Source organism: Balaenoptera acutorostrata, chromosome 11 (genome assembly GCF_949987535.1).
Source record: "Balaenoptera acutorostrata chromosome 11, mBalAcu1.1, whole genome shotgun sequence".
NCBI lineage: Eukaryota > Metazoa > Chordata > Mammalia > Artiodactyla > Balaenopteridae > Balaenoptera > Balaenoptera acutorostrata.
In genome coordinates this window covers 5,960,860-5,987,419 of record NC_080074.1, presented here as the reverse complement: position 1 = coordinate 5,987,419, position 26,560 = coordinate 5,960,860, and the positions used below count along the sequence as shown (strand labels likewise).

At 47.9% G+C, this 26,560-nt stretch overlaps 1 protein-coding gene across 1 annotated transcript in view; it reads right to left on the bottom strand.

The window, feature by feature from the left end:
- Positions 1-26,560, bottom strand: part of EFCAB6 (EF-hand calcium binding domain 6) — a 252,542-nt gene that overhangs the window by 35,966 nt on the left and 190,016 nt on the right. Inside the window, exons 24-27 of the mRNA XM_057555849.1 lie at positions 20,033-20,227; positions 14,796-14,951; positions 6,343-6,538; positions 3,068-3,259 (exon numbers count right to left, since the gene is read on the bottom strand). Coding sequence (XP_057411832.1) covers positions 3,068-3,259; positions 6,343-6,538; positions 14,796-14,951; positions 20,033-20,227 — 739 coding nt within the window. The remainder of the gene's footprint in view (positions 1-3,067; positions 3,260-6,342; positions 6,539-14,795; positions 14,952-20,032; positions 20,228-26,560) is intronic.

Genomic DNA, 26,560 nt, shown 5'->3' with positions numbered 1-26,560 from the left:
GGAAGAGGGTCCAAAATGTGTACATAGACTTGCATACAAAGTGTTCATGGCCCAGTAAATTACAGTGGCGAAAGCTGGAAAAAAAACCTAAATGCTTAAAAATAAGGAGTTGATGGAATGTTATGCAGACATTTTAACTCATGTTTGGAAGAACTTGAAGTGACTTGGTGGAATTTAATGTTAAAGGAAAAACAGCAAGATACGTGATTATATCTACAATGTTATCTCCACTATGTAAAAACATGCATTACATCTGTACACTCACGTTCACGGCAGCATTATTCACAGTACCATAGCTAAAACGTGGAAGCAACGCAAGCGTTCACTGGATAGGATAGATATAGATCTATCCATAGATCAATGGATAAACAAAATATGGTCTATCCATACAATGGACTATTATGAGACTTAAAAAGGAAGGAAGTTCCGACCGTGCTACAAGAGGATAAACCCTGAAGACATTATGCTCAGTAAAATAAGCCAGACGCAAAAGGACAAATACTGTAGATTTCACTCATCTGAGGCACCTGGAGTCGTCAAATTCCTAGAGAAAGTAGAACGGTGGGTGCCAGGGGCTGGGGGAGGAGGGGTTGGGGAGTTAGTGTTTGATGGGGACAGAGTTTCAGTTTTGCAAGACGAAGAGAGTTCTGGGGGTGGAGGGTGGTGATGATTACACTGCCACGTGAATGGACTTAATGCCACCGAGCTGTGCATTAACTTAAAAAGGGTTAAGATGGCAAACTTTATGGTATGTGTATCTTACCACAGTGAAAGAACTGGGGGTAAATGCATTAAAAAGAGACGAAGAAGCTCTCCGAGGCAGCGTGGCCCGTGGGAAGAAGACAGCTCTGAAGCTGAACTGTCTGGCGTCCACTCCAGCTGCGGGGGCGGGTACCTGACTTCGGGGCCCACCTGCTCCACCTGACCGCCTCCCTCATCCGGGCAACACCCAGGTGAGCAAATGCGGGGGGAGGGCCCAGAGCTCAGCAGGTCTCACTAAACCGTACGGAGGTTGCTCCTGTCATCACACCGTCATCACAGGGTTAAACGACTAGCTTCTTTTTTTTACACTTTCCTGTATTTTCCAAATTTTTCACAATATGTATTTCTTTTAAAATCAGAAAAAAAAGTATAATTCACATAAAAGTAGTGAGAGTCACCACAGACAAAGAGAAAAAAGACAAGTCACAGACCAGGAGGAGACATGTGCAACGCCCACACCAACAAAGGAGTGGAATCCTTCCAGGCAGTTCTCAGAGAGGGAGCCTGGATGGCTGATAACGTTTGAAAGCCTTGGCAGAAATTAATCTCCCGATAACACCATGGGCTCCGGGATGTGGCGCGTCAGGAGCTCTCCCGCACGGCTGGCGGGAGCGTGCGCTGACCGGTGCCGCCACCGTGGCGGTGTCTGTGGAGTTGAACTTGTGCCCCGTCCCCTCCCGCAGCCGTTCCACGCAGAGTGACCCCGAGTGTGCAAAGGACACAGTCACAGAAGGCTGACCGTGCCCTGCTCGTAACGGAGAAAACCGCAAACCGCCTGTATGCCATTAGCAGGAGGACGACGACGGAACGGGGTTTGTTCATTCAATAGAATATATTCATTTATCATTTAATTGGCTAATTTTATGGCAGCATGAGCGAGTGAACTAAAGCCAATGTAACAACATGGATCAATCTTAAATTCATGATATTAAGCAAGGAAAACACAAGTGCCAAAGACAGAATTTGATACAATATCATATATATAAAGTTTTAAAACAGGCAACAAAATAGTATATTTTGTTAGGAATGTCCATCTAAATGGCAGGGATAAAAATACTCACACACCCCAGAGGAGACGGCACAGCCTTCAGAGACCTGGAGTCGGGAGCCAGGCTTCTGGGGCCACAAACCAGCTCTACCACCCACCTTCGGGGTGACTGTGGGCAATGTCTTGATGTCTGTGCCCCAGTGTCCTCATCTATAAAATGGGATATTACTAGCATGTACCTCGTAGTGATAGCAAAAGAATTACACCAGTTAATATCTATATAGGACTAAGAATGGTGCCTTGCCCTCAGAAAGCACTATACTGAGTTTGCTGCTGTTATTATTACTACAATTGAGTCTCAGACCTTAAAAACGCTCATGCCATTTGCTCTAGCAATCTCATTTCCAAGAATGTATCCCAGATAAGTGATCAAGGATTTATGAACTTGGGTGTTCACGATATACAAAAGTGTGCAATTGGAAATGACCTCAGCATCCAGCTACAGGAGGACAGTTAAATACATTTCAGCACAAGCCTGTTGTGACTTAGCTGTTGCACTATTTTTGGATTTTTCATATTTGTTTTCATCTCCCTTTCCATGGCAGCAGGGACACCTGTGTGTCCATTCTCACTCAGCACAGAATGGTGACCAAAGAAATCCAAGTTGGCTGACACTAGATTGTAATTGTTGCTAATGATGTAAGTCCATTTACATTTAGAAATGGAGAAACAGCCTAAGAAGGAACAGCTCGTGCTGCCAGAGAAGTGGTCCCGGGAAGGAACGAGAGCCCTGTGGTCAGCCACCCACCCTCCTCCAGGAAGCCCTCTTAGACTTCCCCCAGGACCCTACTAACTCCACGATTACCCCTACCTCAGGCTTGGCTGATACATGGCCCAGGGCCTGACACATAGTGGGTCCTTAACAGATGTCTCCTCCCAAGTGGGTCCCAATTCCCTCATTGCTGGTTCAGGGCCTGATGTGTAGTGGCCTCACTTCTCTCGATACTAGGTCATCTTCAGGGATCTAAGATTCTTAGAACTCGTTAAAACAACCAGACAAAAGCAGGCTCTCCTAAACTTCTTTGAAAATAAACAAAATAATAGAATAGAATAGAATAACTTTCTAATGAATTAAAGGATACGTATTTACCTTCTAACACTACGTAGAATTTATATCAATTTTTCATTTAGAATGAGCTAATTAACTGAGGTGATTGCCAATTTACCTGATGTGGTTTTAATCAATTATCTATTTTGCAAACACTAATTTTAGCCCTTTTTCAAAAAGAAATGCTTCTGTGCCGCAGACATTCTTACCTCCTCAAGGTAACTGTTGAAGTTCTGGAGAAAATATTTCCAATTTATACAGGGGGTGAGATGAATTCTTAGTTTTCTCAAAAAATAATGATACTGGGTATCTGTTAGTTTGTAACAGAAATCCTTAAGAACTTGTCCAAAATCCGAAGCCTTTACAAACCCAGTGTCCTCTTTATCCAGTGCAGAAAATGCCTACAATTAAAAAAAAAAAGGCAGATGTTACTGTCAAGTGAATATTTCAAAAATATTTTTCTTAAGTATTGCTTTTCTGAATGCAAATGAAATCAAGTGAACGTGAGTCTCCTGTAGATTCTAAATTACTAAATAAACGCACGAGGACTGAAGACAGGCAGGTAGGATGTGCACCCCGTCTAAGAGTTGATGTGTCGTTGAGGAAACTCGCCTTAGTCCCTCCTCTTTGGATACGAAGATGAAGAGGAGCCCCGGTCCTCACCGGTCCCGAGGAGGCTCCGAGGAACGAAGGAACTTGCCCGAAGTCTCTGCATCATTAGATTCTAGCTCCCTAATGAATCACCTGTGACTGAGAAGCTCAGGCGCTACCCCCACTGCATCCAGGTGTGGGGCAGGGGTCTCAGGATAGGAGTCTCACGTGGGAAGTGGCCAGGAGGAGGAGGAGGGACCACCCCATTCCACCCACACCCCGGGGCTTGAACACTGAGGCTCTGTCCTTTACGGTGGGGAGACCCCCTGCCCGCGCCCGTGCAGAGGGGCTGGGGCAGCCGGCGCCAGCCCAGCAGTAAAGCAGTCAAACCGAAGTGCAAACATTTGCTATAAAAAGAAAGCACATTTTTTCCCATCTGTTGAAACAAAATCATTCATTTCTATTGCACTAGAAAACCCGTATCAAGGGGTAAGTTAAGATCTTAGTTTTTTTAAGTAAGAATTTAACGTGCTTGCAGACCCAAACCCAAATTCCCTTGTGGTTAATTCTCACTCAGGACTAACTGGGCACACCCCGTCCATCCACAAGGTGTTATACAGGTAACCAAATTAACCTTAATACTGTCTGGCTTCAAGCTTTCATTTAGCCTGTGTAGATACGACACAGCCAGGTACAGTGAAAACCTCTGGCTCCACAGCCAGGTGGTAGACTCTGAACCTTGGCTGTGTTGCCCACCATAAACCCTTAACCTCTCTGAGCTTAACTTCATTGGTATAAAAAGAGGGACATCAGAACTTGTGCTGGTCTAAGTTTTACTATAGCAACCTGAAGACACACCTGTCCAGGTACCCGGCGCACAGTGGATCTCGGCATATGTTCAGGAGAATGGCGGTCAACATGAAGGGAACTGACCGAGCATTCTGTTCTGAGGGCGTTAGAAGGTGCTGCGGTGCTGCAAGGCTCAGTGGACCTGATGGCTGAGCTGGGGTCCGGCTCGCTGTGGCCACGGGACCTGCACTTCCCTGGGGCTGTGTGGCTTCCCCGTGTGTCAATCCAGCCTGACAAGCCACGGGGTGTGTGGAAGAATCAAATATGCCAAGGCTTAGGGATCTATAAAACTCTACATAAATATAAGGTATTGCTGTGTCATTTCAGAAACAAGACGCTGCATTGAGACGTGTCTCCAGTGACACGGGAGCTGCATCATGTGTCCGGTACCCTTTCTGACAGCTATCCTCAGACATCGTCATTCCCTCCTCGCCTCGCTGCCCCAAACGCCCTCCCCCTCCAGGCCATCTGGCCGTCTCTTGGCCAGAGAATCTCACTCTCTTGCTTTAAACCTCGTCTCCTAAGGAGTATTTCTCAGAAGTGAGAGCCGTGGTTCCTCCCACGGGTTCCATGGACCTCAGTTTGAGAAACATCCCGATAGCTGTGCCGTGGTGCCACTCTAAGCTGCAACAGGGCAGAGCCACCCTGCAAAGGATTTATGTGGCCTGCACAGTGCTTTTGACGAATCTGAAGTATGTGCTGACATTTAGAAGTCAGGAGGTTTCATAGCTTCTCATGAAAAATACAAAGATCTAGCAGAGCTGGGACCATTTTTCAGCTCAGCAACAGTCGGCAGGGGCTGAGGAGAAGCTGCGCTCTGGACAGGGCTGTGCCTCTGGCTTGCTCTGGCCACGTCCCGGCCCCTTCATCACTTTTTCACTCCTGGTCCCTGGGCACATCCGAGTTTGCAGTCCTCACGCGGTGACCACTGGGCCAGGGCAATCTGGTGTCGAAAGGGGTACAGATGGTCTTTCTAGATGACCCGCAATGTGTTCATACTAATTTTTCTTTGATCTTTAGATAGTCATTAAAATAAAGACACAAATATGCTAAATCCTCACAGAGAATTCCTGCATGCAAACAATGTCTGCTGTCGGGGAGGAAGGCCACGCTCGCCGGCATTCCAGAACGTTCACAAGCTGGCTGGGCTGCCCTGCCTTTCTCCTTGTCTCCCACTGAAACTTGGACTCCAGGGCCCAGCTTGCCTCCCGGTGCTGAGAGGACGCAGGCCTTCAGCGAGGTGGGCCTCGTGTTGGCGTGGGGCTGAGGGGCTGACCGCGTGTGGCAGACACAGAGGCGGCCCTGCTCTGACTGTGCTGTCTGGGCAGCGCGCGCCCAGCATCACCCGGGAGGCCCTGCGCTCACCGTCTCATTCGGCTGCAAGGCCTGCCCTCTGCACACAGCACCTCTCTTCCCGCGGCTGCTGCAGGGGGAACTCACGTGGGGACCCGTGAGGGGGGCCAGCACCTGGCGGGGAGCATGGCCCGAGCACTGTCTTCCGAAGATGAGCCCCGCAGCGCCGTCCCCACATACACCGGGTCTCGGCACGCCCCCCCGGGGTCACACAGACATCAGCCTAAACGTCAGTGTACTCGGGGGACCCCCTTCTTACACCCCCTGCCCTGGGCTCCCGGTCACGCTGAGGCTTTGTGCCACCACCCAGCCCCGGCCAACATCTTCAAGGCCACCTGGCGTCACTCATTCCCCACTGGCCCGGGCTCCCCTGAGGCCCTTGTCCTCTGCCCTCTGCCCAGAACCCCTGCCCTCACTGCAGACCCAGCCTTTGCTAAACACCGAGCACTTTCGTCTCGCAGAACACATGCTGGGCACGCTCACGGTAGCTTTGTACAGAGCAAAAACGGATACACATTTGCGCCAGTGAACAATCTGTTCTCGACCAGCCATCGAGTTCTGATGCCCCAAGGAGAGTGGCGAGAGGTGGAGGGGCCCAGGATGAGGGGCAGGGCTGAGAGCTGGTTGTAGGAGTTGGCGTGAGCCCCAGAACTTCAGTTTCCACAGGAAAAGCACGTGCTTTTTCTCATACCGCTGACAAAGCCGGACTGGAGGAGGCAACGACCTCCTGGATGTTCTTCAGAAGCTCCTCTGGACTTAGGGTCGCAAAACTGATCGGCACGCTCTCCTCTTTCTCTTGTGGCTGAGGTCCTGTTGGCTCGCTATTCTCCACTGCTCTCAAGAAGTCAAGGTAACTGATGGAATTACCATGCCAGCCGATTCCCCAACTTGTCCCAAAAGAAAGAAAACAATATATTAATTTTAAAAACCCATCACTTATTCATTCAACAAACACTTGCTGAGCACAGAACAGTGTGGAGAACATGAATAATGTTGAGACACGGCTCCCCGGCCTGTAGGTGCACACACACCGGTCAGCTATGCTATTAGACGAGCACACACGAAGACTGCAGTCTAAGGGCACAGGGGAAGGGCTACGACAGGAGAGAGCGCGGGGCCACTGCCGGCTGGGGGGCCTCAGACTGTCCTGCCCTGAAGCTCTGAGACTTGAAGGCTGGACAGTGGGCTCACGGGTTTGAAGAGCAGAGAATGGAGGAGGAGGCCTGGCTGAGGAATCTGGCCCTGTGGCGGGGGCCGATGAAGGTGCTTCTTCAGGGACGCGACATGTGCAGGGTTGGATCCTGGGGAGATGCATGTGATGGTGATGGCAGAGCTGGTCTGGGGGCAGGACTGCAGGGTGGTGGCAGGGGGGTAGGGGTGTGGTCATCGGGACCTTAGCTAACGAGGGCCTGCACCGCGAAATGGGAATCTGAAAAGAACGGAAGTACAATAAAGACAGCAAAAAGGAAAAGAGGAACTGAGTAAAATAGATGCTAAATCCTTTTTCAAGAATGGTTGAAACTACGCTGTCCAGCTGAAAGCACTCAAAACATATTTTTACGAAACCTACATCGTTTAGTATTTTCTCAGTTAGAAATTCCATCTGGGTGTGTGTCTCTGTGTCTCAACAAGGACATCCACGCAGAAAAAGAGCACTCCAACACAGAAGAAAAATACCTTTACATTCCACAAGAATACATCGCGAGAGCAAATCCACGTTTCGTGAGAATATAGAGCATATTTATGAAAGATGTAAAATAATTCAAAATAAAGCTTAATTGCATTCAAAGTTCACATTTCTGTAACTTAGATTCCCTGAGGATTGCTGGCACCTTGATCCCTGAACTTTCTTTCAGCAGGATGGAGCGTGTGTCAAAGAACAGCTTGGAACGCCGGGAAGCCGGAGAGAAAAGTTTCCAGCGACTTGGGTATCTGCTCCTAAAGTGAACGAGCCAAGGACTGTGCTTCTCCAACCCACAGCTGCAGAGCTGCCGTCCACAGGCCCCGCGTTGCTGGCTTACATGACGGAGACACGGAGGAAAAGGATAATCAGCTCTATTTCATCAGCAGGATAAATTGCCAACTTGGTATTAAAATTTAGTAATAAAATCAAATGCATATGCTAATCTCAGTATTATTTAGAAAAGTCTATTTTGGATCTAGAAAAGAACAATCTACATATAATTACAAATAACAGAGATGTTTATCATCAAGAGGTCTTTGAGAAGAAACAAGCGGCTGAGCGATGGGTCCTTATTAAGGTTTTGATTCGTGAAAAAGTTGATCACCCCATTGACAGGTGGACTACAGAAATTCCACAGCCCTTGTGTCATTGCTTATAAAAGTATCAAGCCTAACTACGTTTTAACAAGACTCTCTTGTAATCATTTAGTTAATTATTTATCTGGTACTATTTTTCCATGGTTTATTCACTGAATGCATTTGAATTCTTGTTCAGCTGGAAATAGATTTAGTGAGAGGAGACCATGTTTAAGGCAGAAAAGAACATACAGGCATTTGAGGATGAAACGGTCCTCCTTTCCCCTATACACACATTCACATACACACACTCACATACACACTCATACACTTGCACACACTCACACATATACATACACACACAGACCACGGAGCACTGTCCTTCAAAGTTTTACGGGAAAATGATATTCTCCCTAGGATTCTATGTTCAGGCAAGCTAACAATGTGTGTGAAGGAAAATAAAAAATAGTTTCAGACAAAGAACTGAGAAAATTTATTTCCTGTCCCCCCACTTTCTTAGGAAATTACTCCAGGAAGTACTCCAGCAAAATAAGAATGTAAATTAAGAAATAAAAAGATGTGGGATATAAGAAACAGGGGATCCAACCCTGGAGAATAGTGGGGACAGCCCAGGACACTCTTGGGTGACAGACCTGGAACAGGAGAGTGGGGAGCGAGGCTCGAGGATGGAGGGCAGCAGGAGAAAAATGGAGAGAAGAGAAAGTGGTGCAGAATTCCGGGGAAGGCTGAAGGTTGACAATGTTGAACCTCACCCGAGCCATGTGTTCAGAAAACAGCAGTGGTTAAAGAAATCACCCTACTCTCTATGTCCTTGGAAGCAGCTTACAGCAAAGAACTGCCTTTCCCCAAATGGCTTAGAAAAGATGCATGGGTACCCCCAGGTTTGCCTACAACAAGGTGGACACAGAGGCCCAGGGATAGTGCCATTGAGAAGAAAGCTAATTTTCATTCATTACCCGGACCTTGAATATTATGAATTATGAATATGTACATAGTCATAATTATGAAATGCTGTTTAATGGTTTTTGAGTTTTATAATCAAGCAATGAGCCAAGCAGAGAGGACCTGGTTGTGGCTGTAGGACATTTAGAAGTTAAATTTAACTAGCTCTTCCAAAGAAAAACTGTAGCTAACAAAAGATGGGACATGGAGAGGGAAAGTGATAGGAAGGGGAGGAGCTCTGACACTTGGAAGTGTCACTTTCACCTTCACAATAAGAAAGAAGCTGAACAAACTGAAAACCAATGGCTTTTCTTGGTCCCATCAGAAAATTGAGGTCACAGGGCAAAACGTCACCCCAAAATCTGGAGAGATGGGTGAACATAGAGAATTACAGCCAAGATCTGCTTTTCCTGGAGCAAAGGCCTTTGGAGCTGGTAGGAACACTTAAGTGGTAACTTGAGCAACGGTGGAGGCTGTGTGTGGACTAGTGTGAGACTGAGAAACCCCTGGGGGCCCAGTCTTAGGGACCCCCTACTTTCATGGGCTTTACCTTCAAGAGCCCCACTAGGTTATCACAGTGGAAAACTGAAGATGGTCTCCTCTTGGCTCTGGCAGGGGAAGGGGAATAATAATCCTTGGGAAATATGCCCAGAGGCTTCGGCGTAATAATTTTCCAAGGGAAAAGACTTTACCAGAGCCTTATCCCATCTGGGGGAAAGGCAGTGAGCCAACTCCAGCCCCCTCTAGACTTCCTGTCTCATCTGAGGGAAGAAAAAAGCTAAGAAACATTTCTAAAGGTTGCAGCCCTGGGACTCAAGCCCACTGAAAGACTGAGATTTCATCATAAGAGTATAGAATCTTTCCCCTCCCCCATACCTTACCACCATATCAACCCAGCTCCAGTGTAACAACAGTGGGTTACAATGGAAAGAGCTGCAAACACAGACTCTATTTAAGGAGGAGTTCCTAGGGAAGCCTAAGGAAACAGGAGGGACAAAAACAAGGACACTGGAGGAAATCCAAGCCCTTGGCACTGACAGCTACAGCAGCACTAAACACAGCCCACCTCCTGCCTGAATTAACATACAACCTCACGTGAAAGGCTTGCTTACCTCAGTTCCTATTACCCAGTGTGTCATGTCTGGCTGTCAACAACAATAAAGCTGCAAGGCATGCTAAAAGGCAAGGAGAAACACAGTCTGAAGAGACAGCAAAGCAAGCATGAGAACCAGTCTCAGACATGATGTATTTTGGAATTATCAGACAGGGAACTTAAAATAACTAACTATGATTAAATTGTAAAGGAGTCTAATGGAAAAAGTAGACAACATGTAAAACAAATGGCTAATGTAAGCAGGGATGGATACTCCTTCTTAGGAATCAAAGGAAATCCTGGAAATGAAAAACAGAGTAACAGAAATGAAGAATGCATTTAATGGGCTCATCAGTAGACTGGACATGGTTGAGGAAAAAATCAGTGAGCTTGAAGTATGTCAATAAGAAAATTCCTGAATTGAAATGCAAAGAGGAAAAAAGAGTGGAAAAAAAACCCCCAGAGCAGAGCATCCAAGAACTGTGGGACAATTTCAAAAGTGGAATATACTCATAATTGGAATACCAGAAGGAGAAAAAGAAAGAATCAGAAAAAAACATTTGAAGTAATAACGGCCGAGAATTTTCCAAAATTAATAATAGACACAAGGCACATTTCCAGGAAGCTCAGAGAACACCACGCAGAAAAATACCTAAAACTACACCTACTTATATCTATTCAAACTGTCGAAAACCAACGACAAAGAGAAAATCTTGAAAGAAGCCAGAGAGGGGGGAAAGCATCTATAGAGGAACAAAGATAAGAATTACATGGGGCTTCTCATCAGAAATCATGCAAGCAAGAAGAGAGTGGACTGAAATATTTAGAGTGTGGAAAGGAAAAAATCACCAACCTAGAATTCTATACCAGTGAAATTATCCTTCAAAAGTGAAGGAGAAATAAATATCTTCTCTGACAAACAATCACTGAGGGAATTCATCACCAGCCACCCTGCCCTTCAAAAAATGCTAGAACACATTCTTCTGAGAGAAGGAAAATCAGACGGGTGAGAAACGTGGATCTACCTAAAGGAAGAAAGAGCATAAGAGAAGGAATAAATGAAGGTAAAATAATATCTTTTATTCTTCTTATTCTTAGCTGATCTAATAGATCATTGTTCAAAGTAACAATAACAATGTATTGGGTGACTATAGCAAATGGAAAAGTGACGTGAGTAAGAGCAACGTTACAGGGGACAGGAGAGAGGATTCAGGAACACTTAGTTTATAATAAGGCGCCTGCACCTCCCGTGAAGTAGTAATGTGTTATTTGACAGTGGACTTAGGCTAGTTGTTCATGTGTACTGCAAACCCTAGAGCAACTGCTAACAGTTTTTAAAGGGAGGGGAGGGGTGCTAGTATCCTCACCTCACAAAGAGAGGAACATAAGACCCATGCACTTAGTCATAGAACTTCCAGCCAGCACAGCTAAGGGACACCGCAAGTTAGAAACTGCATACAAAAGCAGTCCGGGGAGGACCAATCAACTCTGAGTTATTTGGGTTTAAAATTATAAGAGGATAGAACTTGCAGTTAAAGTGGCTTGAACATACATAACTAGCTCCGTTCCTTCTAAAATGACAGAAGAAGGCATTTTTAAAAGGCGTCAAACAGTGGTTCTTGGGATGCTCTAGTCCAGCAGCAGCAGCACCACCCAGGGCCTCGTTAGAAATGCAGATTCCCAGGCCTGCTAAGTCAGAGAGCCCGAGGGAGGGGCCCAGCAAGCCGAGTTTCTGATGCTGGCTGGAGTTTGCAGAAACCGGCAGAAACCACGAAGGATGGAGAGAAAGTGGAAGAAGACAACAGCTGCTGGGAATTTGATGGATGAGGGAGAACAGATGCGTCAGATTCAAGAAATCTCCTCCTGGAACCAACAGAAGGAACGCGGGAGGGTATCCGATACACCCTGCAAACCCTCAGAGCCTCCAGAAGTGGGCTCCAGGTACACCTAGACGTAGGAATGAAAGTGGGGTTAAAAGAGAAGGATTGGGCTTCCCTGGTGGCGCAGTGGTTGAGAATCTGCCTGCCAATGCAGGGGACATGGGTTCGAGCCCTGGTCTGGGAAGATCCCACATGCCATGGAGCAACTGGGCCCGTGAGCCACAATTACTGAGCCTGCGCGTCTGGAGCCTGTGCTCCGCAACAAGAGAGGCCGCGATGGTGAGAGGCCCGCGCACCGCGATGAAGAGTGGTCCCCACTTGCCGCAACTAGAGAAAGCCCTCGCACAGAAACGAAGACTCAACACAGTCATAAATAAATAAATAAAAGAACGTGAATTTCTTTAAAAAAAAAAAAAAAAAGAGAAGGATTGGCTAAAAGCCTGTGTGGGACGCAATTAGACCCCGTGCCCCTCCCCAGACTCCCCAGGCTGGGTGCCTGGCCCCCACCCACCCACCACACACAGTGGAGGATCTGGAGGGGTGTTCTCTGCAGATGGTAAGTGTTTGTCACAGTTCAAAACAGGGAGGGTTCTTAATGAAAAGAGGGGAGTTAAGTGAAAGCTTCTATACTGACTCTATTAGTTTCCTATGACTCTATAACATGATGCCACAAAGTGGGTGGCTTTAAACAGCACACATCTATTCTCTTACTGTTCTGGACACCAGAAGTTGGAAATCAGCTTCACTGGGCAGAAATCACGGTGTCAGCCGGGCTGTGCTCCCCCGAGAGGCTCTAGGGGAGAATCTGGTCTTTGCCTCTTCCAGCTTCCGGTGGCCGCTGGCAATCCTTGGCTTGTGGCCACATCGCTCCAACTTCTCCCTCTGTGGTCACTTCTGGGTGAAATCTCTCCCCGACTCCCTCTTATAAGGACACTTGTGATCACACTGGGCCCACCCATATAACCCAGGATCACCTCCCCTTCTCAAAATCCTCAACTTAATCACATCCATAAAGTCTCTTTCCATATAAGGCGACATTCACAGGTTCCAGGAATTAGGACCTAAATATCTTTGGGGGCATTATTCAGCTTATCATGCTGACTGTTGAAACTTCCAGCCTTCTGTTTCCAGTCAGCTCCCAGAGTGCTGGCAGCAGGAGACCAACAAGTCTTCTCTGGTTGGGTTGCCAGGTTTAGAAAAACAAAGAAACAAACAGAAGCCTAGAAGGATACTCAATTAAATTAGAATTTCAGATAAACAAAAATAATTTTTAGTATAAATATATACCAAAGATTGCATGGCACATACTAAAAAAAATATTGTTTATCTGAAATTCAAATTTAACTGGGCACTCTGTGTCTTATCTGGCAACCCTAATCCCTGGGAAATCTGACCAGCCCAAAAGAAAAGTTTTAAAGATTCTGACATTGGGAGTCTTCCAAGGAAACTACCCACCAGATTACCCTGCCAAAGCAGTTCAAACTGAAGTTGACTAGCTCTACCCATCTGTGCAGAACTTTTAATCTATCTCTTAGTATCTCATTCTTAATAGGAGCATATTTTTGAGGAAAATGTCTAACATGGAAGAGAGCAGAAAAAAGCAACACTGAGGAGAGACTTCTCAGGTGAAGAAAACTTTAAAAAGATCTATTCTTAATATCCTCAGAGACATGAACTAGTATATCCATGAAACAAGAACAGGATGCTATAGAAAAGGAATATTCTGAGAATAAAAACAAGTTCTGGTAATTAAAAATATGATAAGTATGATTAGCAGAGACAAAAATCTCAAAAGAAGGGCTGTGAACTAAAACTGAGGAAATCTCCCAGAAGGTGGAGCAAGAAGAAAGAGATGGAGGACAGGGAAGGTTTAAAATATAAGGAGACACTCTAGGCGGCTCACTAATCAGTAGCAACAGGAGGTTCAGAAAGAAACAAACAGGAGAGGAACTCCTTAATGAAGTAAATCAAGAAAATTTCTGAGAGTTGAAGAACATGAAAAGGGACGTCCAAGAAGACGAAGCTGACAGATTAGCTGAGGTGTCTGAACATACTGGAAAGAGATTTCACAAGTTGGGGTGAGCTGCGGGTTTAATTAGTGATAAGAACTACATAGAAACTGAGCAAACAGAAAAAATTATTATTAATTATTATTAACTCCAGGGAAAACAGAATGTTCTATGGGAAAAGAAAAGTGATCAGCTAGTCACAGTAATAGAAAGCCTGAATATTGAACTACATCAAACTGTGACACAGCAATATGGGGGGACAACGGGGTAAGTTTGCATGTGTCTCCACGGGGTGGCGGGTGAAAAAGAGTTAAATCCGCATCTTCCTGGTAGGAAGTTGATAGACACTGCCTAAAAGTGAAAAATCAAGAAGTAGCTGGATAAGCTTGTCACTTAGAACTACTGAGTTAAGTACCAAAAGATATGAATTAAAGCATTGGAAGTTACTGACTCTGGGGAGGAGATGGGGAGGATGGCAGGGCAGGGGGCTGCTGTTTTTAATACGCCTTGCAGGACGACTTGACTCTTGCCCAAGTGCATGAATAACTTGGGTGAAATGAAAATAATGTTAAAAAAGGGTGATTATGCTGCTGAGACACACCAGGAAAAGTTATGGATTTGTCAAGTTGCTTTCTTTTTGCTTTGAGTTGACTCAAACCCATTAGAACGTAGCCCAGCCAGAGGAGTATTTGAAGATTCATTCATTTTTTTTTTTTTTTAAATTGAGGTCACATTGGTTTATAGTATTATATAAGTTTTATGAGTACAACATTACAGTTCTACTTCTGTACACAGACAGAGACTGAGTTTTTGGTGGCATGGAGGTTATTTCAATGCCGAAAGCCTGTTTGAGTGGACGGGAAAAGAAGAAATTCACGAAAGCAATGCGACAACCTGATTTTCAGTGCTGTAAGAAACGTATTGCCTCATCGTAGAAAACCTGTTTAGAAGATCGGCCAGCTCCTCTTCCTTCAGAGAACAGCTGTACTCCTGCAGCAACTTCTGCATCTTGCATAAGGAGATGTAGCCATTTTTGGATTTATCTAGTTTGGTGAGTGCTTTGCTGATATCTTGATAGTGGTCCTTAAGCTTATCCCTGAAAGAGAATGCATTTGAGACACACACTAAAATCGGGGAAAAAAATAATTTCTTTAAAGCAAGAGTTCCATGATCATTCTAATGTGATGATTTGATGATTCATCTGACAACTAATTTTGAAGATGCTTTGCGGCCTTGATGTAACATTTACATTGAGAGGTATTCTGGAAAAAAATAATAATCATTTTTATCATTACCATTTTATTATTATTATCATCAGCAAAACTATGTTAGAGAAATTACAACCTTGTCTGTTTACTAGAATGGGTACTTTAAAAATGGAGCCAAGCATTTAAAACTACAGTGATATTACAGACACAGGAAATACACCTCCATCCTCTTGATGAAGACTCGTTGAGCACCTATCATGTGCCAGGTACTGCTCTAGGTGTCAGGATGCACCTAGTGGATGAGAGAGGCCTCCCTAGAAGAATTTACATTCCCCCGGGGCAAGGCCAACGATAAATGGAAGACAACAGTGCCCCGCACAGTGGGTCAGGGGTTAGCTGAGCACCCACAAGTGGGGCTGAGAATGCCCACGGTAGGCGGGGGGGCTGTAATTCCCAGTAGGGGGTGCAGGGGGGACCTCACTGGGGAAGGTGACACTTGAGCAGAGATGGCAGAGAGGTCAAGGATCCAGTGGGGATTTATCCCTGGAAGACCTCTCTGGGCCCAAGGACAGCCAGCGCCAAGGCCCTGAGGCAGGAATGCGGGAGCGGGAACCAAGGAGGGCAGAGAGTCTGGTCAGTGGGCGCTGACGGGGGCGGGGGTCCAGGTCCTTTGTTCTTAAGAAGCACAGCCCATAATTTGCGTGCATCAGTTGGGAAACCAGGAGCTGTGCTGTCTTCATGTACCTTTTCCCATTTATTTTTCTCAACAGCCCTACAAGGGAGGAGGGTAATTACCATCCCCGTTTTATAGGAAGAAGATAGTGCCTGGCCCGTGCGGAGTCCGGGCTCAGCCAGCCTTCCCTCGCTGGGACAGAGACAGCGTCCAGCTGTAGCTCCTACTCGTGCTCGAGGGTTGATTTTCTTGGGAATGTGTTCAAGTTTCTGATTCAGTCTTTCAGGAGAATTTTTCCCAGACTTAAAAAAAAATTATTGATAAGGGAATAAAAAAGTGTGGACATCTTTAGGAATAAACAGTCTTACACCTGACCTATGGGGGATGGATTCTATTCCATAAACTCGCTCATCCAGGTCCCAGAAAGCTCTTCCTACCACACTGAGCGCTGTGCCTGTCTGATATGCGCTTGGCTGTGAGGTTCTTACTCAGGGAAAAGGATATGCCAGAAACTCCAAACACGATGTCTTTGCTGGTAATTGTCTACCACCTCCGATATGTATTTGTGGATACATATCCACAAATTGTTCCGTGAGTGTGCCTGGAAAAAATAATCCATAGCAACAGAGAAGTCAGAAATCAGAAGAGGGGAAGTTGAGGGAATATTTGCGGGGCGAGGGAGGCATGGGCTCCGAAGCTACGTGGGTCACCGTCTCCCTCCCCTGCTGGCCTCCGGTTCCGAGCTGGCTGGTGTGAGTCTTCGAGAAGCTGATAAAAATGAGCTGCACTAACTGTCCGGGGAATGTATCCCAAGAGCAGCAACAGCCTGGATTCCCTCACAGGTGTACTTTGAATTCAGTCTCATCCTACAAACTGATTACTCGTAATCACGACTATTATATTCCACTTAATCCTTCAAAATGAAAGTAAATGGAGGTATAAAAAAACATCAAAACTTTTTCGAGATACATATTTTTAGAAAATTGAGGCGTTCAGTATTCTTTGGACTGGTTTCCAGGCAGTAATTATTTCCCTCGCAGGGTAAATATGTGCTCAGAATAAGTGAGGATTTGGAGCTCTGATCACGCCACACTGCCAAGCAGAACCCGCGTCAGCCCACACAGTGTCTGGTCCCTGGTCTGGACAACGAGACGGAAGCCCGAGGAGGGCAGTGGCAGGGCCGGTGGACGGCCGCAGAGCCCCTCGCACACACAGCCGGGCCGGCACGCTGGAGAGAACTGCAGAGAACCCTGTGCGGCCCGGCTGGTTTTGCTCCTGTGCCTCGCAATTTGCCTTTGAGAACAGCCGTGCTGAGCTTCTGCGGCTGGTTCACTATTGCTGGTCTGACTCTGGAAAATAAATATGGGTTTAGAAAAGGATTCTTCTGAATTTTTAAAGTGTATTCAGGCCACTTCAAACAAAATTAAACCTCTTAGATTTAAGAGGCAAACATAAAATTTCAGTCACTTGAATGAACACGACTCCTGTTTCTTAATCTTATCAAAGCTTCAGTATAAATGAGGTTAAAAGTCCTGGAAACACTGCATCTGATGGGTTATCTGGAAGACCCACTGACACCAAAATTGAAAAGTGGGCCATCCTGAAGGGCAAAGTGACTTGACAATTTCGCAATCTGACATCTTTGAGGAAACAGAAGCCAGTCATGAATTTTTACGCATCGGGCTTGTCTTCTTTGGTAAGAGAGCGTGATGGTGGCAGGGGACCGGGTGAGTGTGAATCAGTTTTCGGAGCTTGGTGATCTGAAACGCTTCGTCCAGTGGCACGTAGTTCTCCCAGCTACAGATCCATGCTCGCACAATAAACAGAAACGAGAAGAGAAAGAACATGCGGACGATGCTGAGGATGTGAGATCCCTCCCAGAGCCTCATTACTCACAAGGGGCACGAGAGAGGGAAGGGAAGACACGTGTGGGTAATGAGGCCAGCCCTGTCTGGGAAAGATAAATTCCACTTTTTCGTTACTTTTATGGCATATTTGATTTATACCAATCTTGCGCATATTTTTACTTGAAATTCCACCAACTCCATTCTCTGCCTTCGGGATTTATAACTCAGTAACTTAGTAATAATTCAGGGGTGTGTTCAAACTGCCCTCCTCTTAAACCCCATTTAGCCATTACGTTTCATCCCTGTGTCCTTGGAGTGCTTCTTTCCTCTGGGGATTCTTTAGCAACAGCTCATTCACTCATTCAGAGATGATGGGGACAGAGGGTGAAGTGACAGACAGGAGATGGACAGATACACAGATGAGAGTGCCAGGGAGGTAAGCCTCTGCAGCGGGGAGCAGGGTCCCAGGCCTGGGGAGTGCTGGTGGGCGGCCACCCAGGACCGAGACTGATTGAGAAAGTCTGTCCCATCACTTTAGGATCACGTCAAATGCGGCAAAATTTTCTCCTATGTTCCTTTTTTTAATTGAGGCGTAATTGACATATAACTTTATATTAGTTTCAGGTATACAACATAATGATTTGATATCTGTATACACTGTAAGATGTATACTTACCATCCATCACCATTCATAGGATGAGAACTTTTAAGATTTACCTTCTTAGCGACTTTCAAATACGCAGTACAGTATTACTAACGATAGTCACCTTGCTGTACATCACATCCCCAGGACCTATTTCTATCATAATGGAAGTTGTGCTTTTTGACCCACTTCACCCACTTCGGCATCCCACGTTACCCTCACCTCTGGCAACTGCCAATCTGTTTTCTGTATCTATGAGCTTGGGTTTTTTTTTTTTTTAAAGATTCCACATATAAGTGAGATCATATGGTTTTTGTCTTTCTTTGTCTGACCTATTTCACTTGGCATAATGCCCTCAAGGTCCAGCTGTGTTATCACAAATGGCAATATTTCATCCTTTTTTATGGCCGAATAATATTCCATTGTATATGTATGTACCACATTTTCTTTATCCATTGTTTTAGAATTTTAAAGTATGGCATCAGTGACTACTTTTAAACTTTGAAAGGAATCACGCGCAGTCCCACCATCCAAATACAACACGATACCTTCTGTACAGCATCTTGTGGACAGGCATGTACATTTGGTGGAGTTCCAAACATGGTATACAGACTGTTTATTTATTTATTTATTTTGGCCACACCACGGGGCACTCGGAATCTTAGATCCCCGACCAGGGATTGAATCCGAGCCCCCTGCAGTGGAAGTGCAGAGTCCTAACCACTGGACCGCCAGGGAAGTCCCTACACAGACTGTTTAAAGCTTCATTGCCGGGCTTCCCTGGTGGCGCAGTGGTTGAGAATCTGCCTGCCAATGCAGGGGACGCGGGTTCGAGCCCTGGTCTGGGAAGATCCCACATGCCGCGGAGCAACTCGGCCCATGAGCCACAATTACTGAGCCTGCGCGTCTGGAGCCTGTGCTTGGCAACGAGAGGCCGCGATAGTGAGAGGCCCGCACACCGCGATGAAGAGTGGCCCCCGCTTGCCACAACTAGAGAAAGCCCTCGCACAGAAACGAAGACCCAACACAGCCATACATACATACATAAAAAGAATGTAAGCAGACAAGAATAGCATTAAAAAAATATATAAAAAATTTTAAAAAAATTTTTTTAAAAATAAAAAATAAAAAATAAATTAAAAAAATTTCATTGCCAATTAGCCTTCTATCACAGACATTCCCACAGTGTCCGAGGTGCTGGGTGAGACTGGCATACACCACCTCATATTCCTTGGGGCCACGCTCTGTAAGCCAGGCCCTCATCTGGGATTGACAGGTGTCCTTTTGTTGCTGCTGCTGAAAACACACTGAAAGTCATACCTTCCACCTGCTAAACTACTGGGCTCTTCCACATTATTTCTTTGGGATAAGGTCCCCAAAGTTGAACTGCTGAGTTAAAGAATGTGTCTGTTCCTTCATTCACTCACTGGACAAATACTCACTGGGTGCCCACTAGGTGTCAAGCACTGTTCTGAACCGGGTAGAGACAGGCATGTCCTCGTGGAACCTGCATTCTACTTGTCCAGAGGAGGGGCCAGGTGTTTAGGTTAGTAAACACCTAAAAGGTTCAGTTCTCAAGGGTGAGCTGAGAGTGTGACTGGGTAGGGTGGGGTAGGCTTATAGCTCTTTAACTCCTTCGTAGCTTTGTGACTTAGCGCCGATTTCTAGAATCTACAGCAGGGAACGAGTATGACAATTTCACGACAGCTTTGCCAGCACTGGGAGGTACCACTTCGGAACAAGCAGGGCTGCAAGGGTCAACGAGGAGCGGACGCCGGCCCCTGGGCCGTGTGCCCACAGACTCACCTGGCCGGCACGGCCTTCTCCCTGCTCTGCCGCTTCTCCTTCCTCTCCTCTTGCACCTGCTGTGGCTTCGTGAAATGACCCATGAAGTTGAAATAATCCTCTGCGTAGGGCTGATGAATATCCGCTGAATACTTAATCCCCAATTTCTGTAAAAATTCTTGGTAAGTAATGTGCCCTCTTCCCTCGGTGTCGTACCTTTAAAGACAAACAAACGAAACTCTCACTAGCGCGAGGTGCTCAGGGCTTTAACACCGTCCGCACTCCGTCTGCCTGGTCCCTCACACCCCGTGTGCTCTGCAGGCCTGCAGCACCGGCCTCCCCGGGGGTTGGGAACGCAGGATCCTGAGCCTTACCCCAGACCTGAGCTGGACCTGCTCGTAACAAGATCCTCAGGCTCATCAATCAACAGGAAGGTCACCTCACACAAGGTGACCTTGGTCCACCCCAAGAGAGCAACCAGATTCATCCTCTGTCATTCTGTTAGAAATACGACTGTGAGCACGGAAAATTAAAACCAACCCTTCCGTTCATTCAACGGGCTTTTATTGAGCACCTACATGTAAGAGGAACTATGCTAAGGTTCAGAAGAAAATCCGTCAAAAAGCATATTCAGTCTTAAAACTCAAATAAATGAATGCCACTTGATTCCAATTCCCCATTTTCTCTTTGAAGAGATGCCAATTACGTACAACCAACGAGAGAGACTCGTAAGGAAAACAAGATAAGAATTATGTTATGTACCTTTTATGTCATTTTCTATTATTGGGATTTTTCTAAATTGTAATTCATTTTAAAAAAGGCATAATGGAGGGTTTTTATCTCCCAACATCATTCAAATAGAATAGAATTACTTCAATCAAAAATTTTAAGGCAAATTGCCAATTTCCTTTAAAGAAAAGAAGCATTTATTTTCACGGAAAAGATCTCGGTCCTCCCCTAACCGATAAAAATGGCATTTCCGGCGGTGCTTTTCCCAGATGAACTCAGCGTTCGGAGGGCGGAGGCGGTATTTGCACAATGTCCGGGGCTTCACGCTGCACCCGGCTGCTGTCGGTGCCTGTGGGACGGAGCCAGGTGCCCAGGGCTCTCCTGCGTGAAGCAGGGCCCCCTCTGCTCTCCGCCGCCAACCGGATGCTGCAGGACCACACGCCGGCCGCCGCCCCTGCACCGGGTCCCCTGCGACCCTCCCAACTGAGTAACGACGAGGAGAACGGATTTATTTACCCGACTTTCCTGTCCTCAAGGGCTGGGGTGGTGGGGGGAGGACAAGGGGTGAGAAGTTCCCGAGGCCCCCCTGCCCACCCCTCCCTCTGTGCCCGTGGGCCTGCAGCCCCCCTGGGCCTTGCGTCTCACCTCCACCTGCCTCCCAGCATCCAGGCCTGTTTTCATCAGGAACTCCGTCCTAGAAGGTGAGGAGAGTCCCCTCCTGCGACGGAGGGGCAGGGAGGGCGGCAATGTCCGAGCCCCACACCAGCTCACCGGCCTGGAGATGCTGGCCAGGTCCCGCCACCCACCCACCTGGGCTCGGTTTCCTTGCCTGGCCTGCAGCACGGAGGGGGAGGGCGCTCTGAGACCTGCTGGCTCGGATCATGCCCCCAGTGCTGTCGTCGTTACTAAGGATTTGCGAAGCCCTTCCAGACCTTCCCAGGTGTCCGTTATTAGAACGACCTTAGTGCCTGCAACCCCCAAAAGTACCATTCTACCTTTATTCAGTGAATTTTCTTTCTAAAACAAAACAAAGCGACCCACCCACCAGAGGAAGCCCGAGGCTTGTAGTGGCTTTATGTGCCAGGTGGCACGAAGGGCCAGTGCCTCTAGCAAACGGCTTCTCACACTGCTGGTGACGAGACAGCTGCAGGAAGGAGAGTCTAGTTCTCCATCAGTGCACCTGGGAAGGGGAGGGTTGCCATTTCTTGAGCTCCTAGGGCGATCCCAGGGCCGTGGGTCTTTCCCTGAGCTGCATCAGGCCCGTGACCAGCCTGATGCCACCAGAGTGCTGCTGTGATGCAACTCTATAAAGACACCCCTAGAAGAAAGCTCCCCAAGGGGGCTCCCCACCCCTACAGGGGGCTCCTGAGACAACGTGCACAGACCACCCATCTGACAAGCAAGCCCTGGCCAGCACGGCGCCTCTTCTGGGACCTCTCTCTCGTCCTGAGGCAAAAGCACTGTATCTCCGCCTCCCCTGGATCCCTGTAGCCTGTGGTGAGGACCGGGGTGCGGGGTGAGCACAGGTGGAGGCTGGGACCAGGGCCTGGTGTTTGTCGCCGCTATTCGCCACCCAAAGGCTCAACCACATCCCACCTCTGCTTCCCCCGCTTCAGTCCGGGTCTTCCCTCCCTGCTCCATGGTGGGTTTCTCGAGGAGAAACCATGCCTCGTTTATCTTGATGGGCGAACCCACAGTTCCCAGCAACACGCCTCGCAAAACTTCCTTATCAATACCTGGCTGCTGAGCAATGAACATGAAGGGCACGTGTCCCTAAGGAAGGCCTGCCATCCCCGCGGGCAACGGTCACGAGATTCCCAACAACAAATTCTCAGTCGTGACACTTGAACTGAATGAAAAGACACTTCTTAATTACTTCATTAATAAAGGCCATAAACATTCTATTCGCATCTCCAAGGAACAGAAGACCAGACTGCACAATTGCAACTAAAATATTGTTATGATTGTGAACAATAAGAGAGTTAATTCAGCTTACATAACCTCACCCTTCATCATATAATCCTTTGTGTCACATTAAAAAACATCAGCTTGCCTGTAAAGGTTGAATTTTAAAAGGGTTCGGCAACAGATGCACCAGGAGAAACGGGCACAGAAACAGGGCCCATAACCCGCATCTGCAGATGGCGATGGCCGCTAATTCACGAGATGGTCAGATTACTCTGCCCATCTACTGGACACACAGCAATTTGGCTGTACGCATGATCTGAATACGTTCACGTCGACTGCTGTGCTGAGAAAGTCTTACTCTTTCATGCTCAGTTTAGCACTTGATTCTTACATAAATGACAGAAGAATCTTCCAGCGCCACTGACCCCAGATTTAGAGGGTCTGGTGCAAGCCCCACTGACGACCCAGGCCCGCAGCAGAGGGAGACGTGGTCCTTATGCAGCTCGGACAGAGGGATTCTCTCGGGGACCGTCTGTGAGGGTGGTCCGATGGCTCAGAGAGCTGCCCTTCAGAGCACAGAATGTCCAGCTGCCTAAGGGGGCAGAATGTCCAGCTGCCTAAGGGGGCAGAATGTCCAGCTGCCTAAGGGGGCAGTGCCCAATGGCACGTTCAGCCAGTCCTGGTGGAGCCGCAGATTAGACACCATGGGCTCCATCCCCATCCAGGGCCACAATCCCGCCCCTACGCTCCCCAATAAGCGGCCGTCTGGCCTTGGATGAAGCCACGCCAGAGATGGGAAACCCACTCCTTCAGGGACTGCCCAGTGGAGTGCTAGACGATGTTAGTCACGAAGACGTCCTTTATGCGGAGCTAAGGGCCTGTCCGGCTGGTCCCTCCTTCGTGAGCAGCTCTTCTAACTCATCCCCGACCGTATCACGTCCCATTCGATCCTCTTTTCTGAACTGTTCCTTCAACCTTCTCAAATCCTTTCCCACCCAGAGGCTCTCCTTGTCCAGGTGTTCCACCAGCATGGCACAGGGTAGGTTCTCTCTAGACGCTGCCTTGGTTGAGGCAGCAGAGCTGACCCAGCTTCACGTTAACCGAGAGTCGTATGTCTTCCCGTGGGCCGATGCACATGACACAGGGACTTCTTAATAGTCTTTGCCTTTTATATTGGAATACTAACATACAACTTACCTACCCAAACAAGAAATGTGCATAAATTGGGCATTAATTATCTCCCGAACATTCTGCCAGGTCTGCGTGATCAGCTGGTTGTACACGACTGGCATCTATACGCAAGTTTCCCAGGCTGCTGCTGTCCTACCTGAGTCATCTGTGCATTTTTATAATACACTGGCTTCACAGTTTTTCAGCAAAGTTGGTTTTAGATCTAAAAGAGCGGAGTTCTACCCAATGAAACGAGGCTACAGAAGGGGTTTCAGAACACTGAGCGCCCCCGAAGGGCATGCCCCCCAGGGCCTTGGTCCTGGGGTGCCCTGTGCCCGGCAGGCTCTGGGTCTCAGGCTCTGCTGATGGAAGCAGCAACCTTCCTCTTCCATCCCGGGGACCTCCCACTCCCCCGGCTCTGGGCCTCTCTGCTCACTAGGACCCCCTTTCCCCACCTCTGGCTAATGACTGTTTCTTAAGACTCAACTCAGGCATTGCACCGCCTGGGGGTGTCTCTCTGAACACCCACAGCCAGGGCTGCCAGCCTCTCCCTCCTGGCATGCAGCTGCTGTCTTCCCGGCCGAGTCGTGAGCAACCTGAGGGTGGAGGCTGCCTTCATCTCTGGAACCCCAGAATCTAGCACAGGGCTTGCAACTTAGAAAGTTTCAAGAAAATCCTGCTTGATGATTGCTCCGATGAATGAATGAATGGATGGACGGATGCACTTTCATCTTCTAATTTATTCTTGGCAGTCTCTCCAAAACCAAACACATTGCTCCTGAAATCTCGTGCTAAAAGGTCCTGCCTGGCTTCAGTTACCAGGTTTCCTTTCACAACGGCCTCCTTCAGGCTTGACGGTTGTGTTGTTTAACCCTCGGTGAGCCAGGCTTGCTTTACACGCATGTGCTCCCCACTCTGTCCACCCCTGTGCAGTTAGCTGGGGCCGCAGCCTGGCCCTGGGCCACGGGCTGTGGGCAGAAGTGTGTCCTTCTGGGCCGAAGCCCGCCGAAGCCCGTGTGTGGTCCTGTGCTCTGCAGGTCCCGGGGGACCCTGCTGAGGGATGAAGCCACAACTGGAAGCCAGATCCCGAATCACCACTTGGAAGAGAATTGTCCAGAAGAGCCGCTAGACATGCTAGACTTTGTGTGAATAAGAACTAAGCATCCATGTGCCAGGTCACTGAGATTTGGGAGTTAATGCACTAATTTACTTCCAGCGTAAACGAGACCTGCCAGACTAACCCGAAGCTCTGAAAGAGTGCACTTCACAGGTGCTTCATAAATGTTGAGTGAACAATGGATGCTGACAATTTTTTGTCCATATTTTCCCTATTTTCTAATTCTGTGTTTTCGAAAGAGCTGAACGTTATTTTCCTACTCACTTCCAGCTACCCAGTTTTGGCAGGGGCTTTCCTCTTCTCACTAGCAGACTCCGGGAGCTGGCAGAGTGTGTCACGTTGGCCCCAGCTGCTCCCTGCCTTGCCGGTGGTCCCTGTCACTCCCACCGGGTGGGAGAATGCCCCTCCCCCTGTACGGGCAGCTGCAGGAGGCTCCTGGTGCCTGCACAGCCTGGCGCTGGCCACCACCTTGCCTCCTACCCCTCCTGCTTCTAAGGCAGGTGGGGACTTGGAGGGAGTGGACCAGGGTGAATCAGGGTCAGCAAACGCTGAGCCATTGAGAGGAGCAGGCCAGGAGGTGGAATGAGGGTGAGGACGGCTAACGGAGATCATGGAAACGCCTAGAAAATGGATGAAAAAAACCACACCACCAAGCTTATCATCTCTGCTGAGTGGGGTATGGCTGCTTTCTTGCTGTTGTCTTTTCTTTTCCCTTATGCTTCTCTGGATTTTCTGAGTCTTCTAAAATGAGTGTGCATTCATATTGTAATCAGAAAATAATTTAAAATCTCTATGACCTTTTTGCTACCAATTTTTATGCTTATCTATGCCAGGTACCCTCTTTATATCATTTGGTCCCCATTGTCATCCCATTGGAGAGATGACTGAAGCTCAGAGAAGGTGAGCCACTGGCCCAAGGTCACACAGCTCAGTCCGGGCGCCATGGGCCAGGGTGCAGGCCCCCTCAGAGCACAGCCCTCAGCTGTGGGTTACTCGGCCACCTCAGGGTGTCCTCCTGATTTCTGCTCATGCTTATCAGACAGATCCAAGGAGCATCTTACCTCATCCCTCAGCCTCTTTCCAGGCTGCTAAAGGTGAATTTTCACTTCCTAAATCTCTCTCACACCTGTCACTTCTGTCCCAGTCCTCCAGGCACCACCCAGGGAAGGTCACCCCATTCTCTCGCTTAGAACACTGAGACAGCCCTGAATTCACCTCTGTGCCTCCCTCCCCGTCTCCGGCAATTCATCCTCCTCCCCGTGGCCAGAGTGATCTTTCTAGAACGCGGGCCTGCCTCCATCTTTCCCACTAAACACCTGGCCTTCAGGGTGGGGTCCCCACCTTGTCCTGCCCGTCACGATGTGGCTCTGCTGATGCACAGCCTCCCCTTCTGCCGGGCCACCCAGGTGACCCCGCAGCCCTGGAATGTGACACACCCTTTGCCCTTTGGCTGGACGTTCATCTGGTGGCTCTCGACCCCGCGCTTGCCCTTTGCACATCTTCCCAGCTGCCCTCCGGCTGCGCCCAGGGAGCTGTGCCCTTGGAGGTGGGAAGAGGGCAGGGCCAGGCTGTTCCCAGGGGACCTCGTGTCATGGCTCCGTAGCTCCCGCTCAGCACAGCAGTCG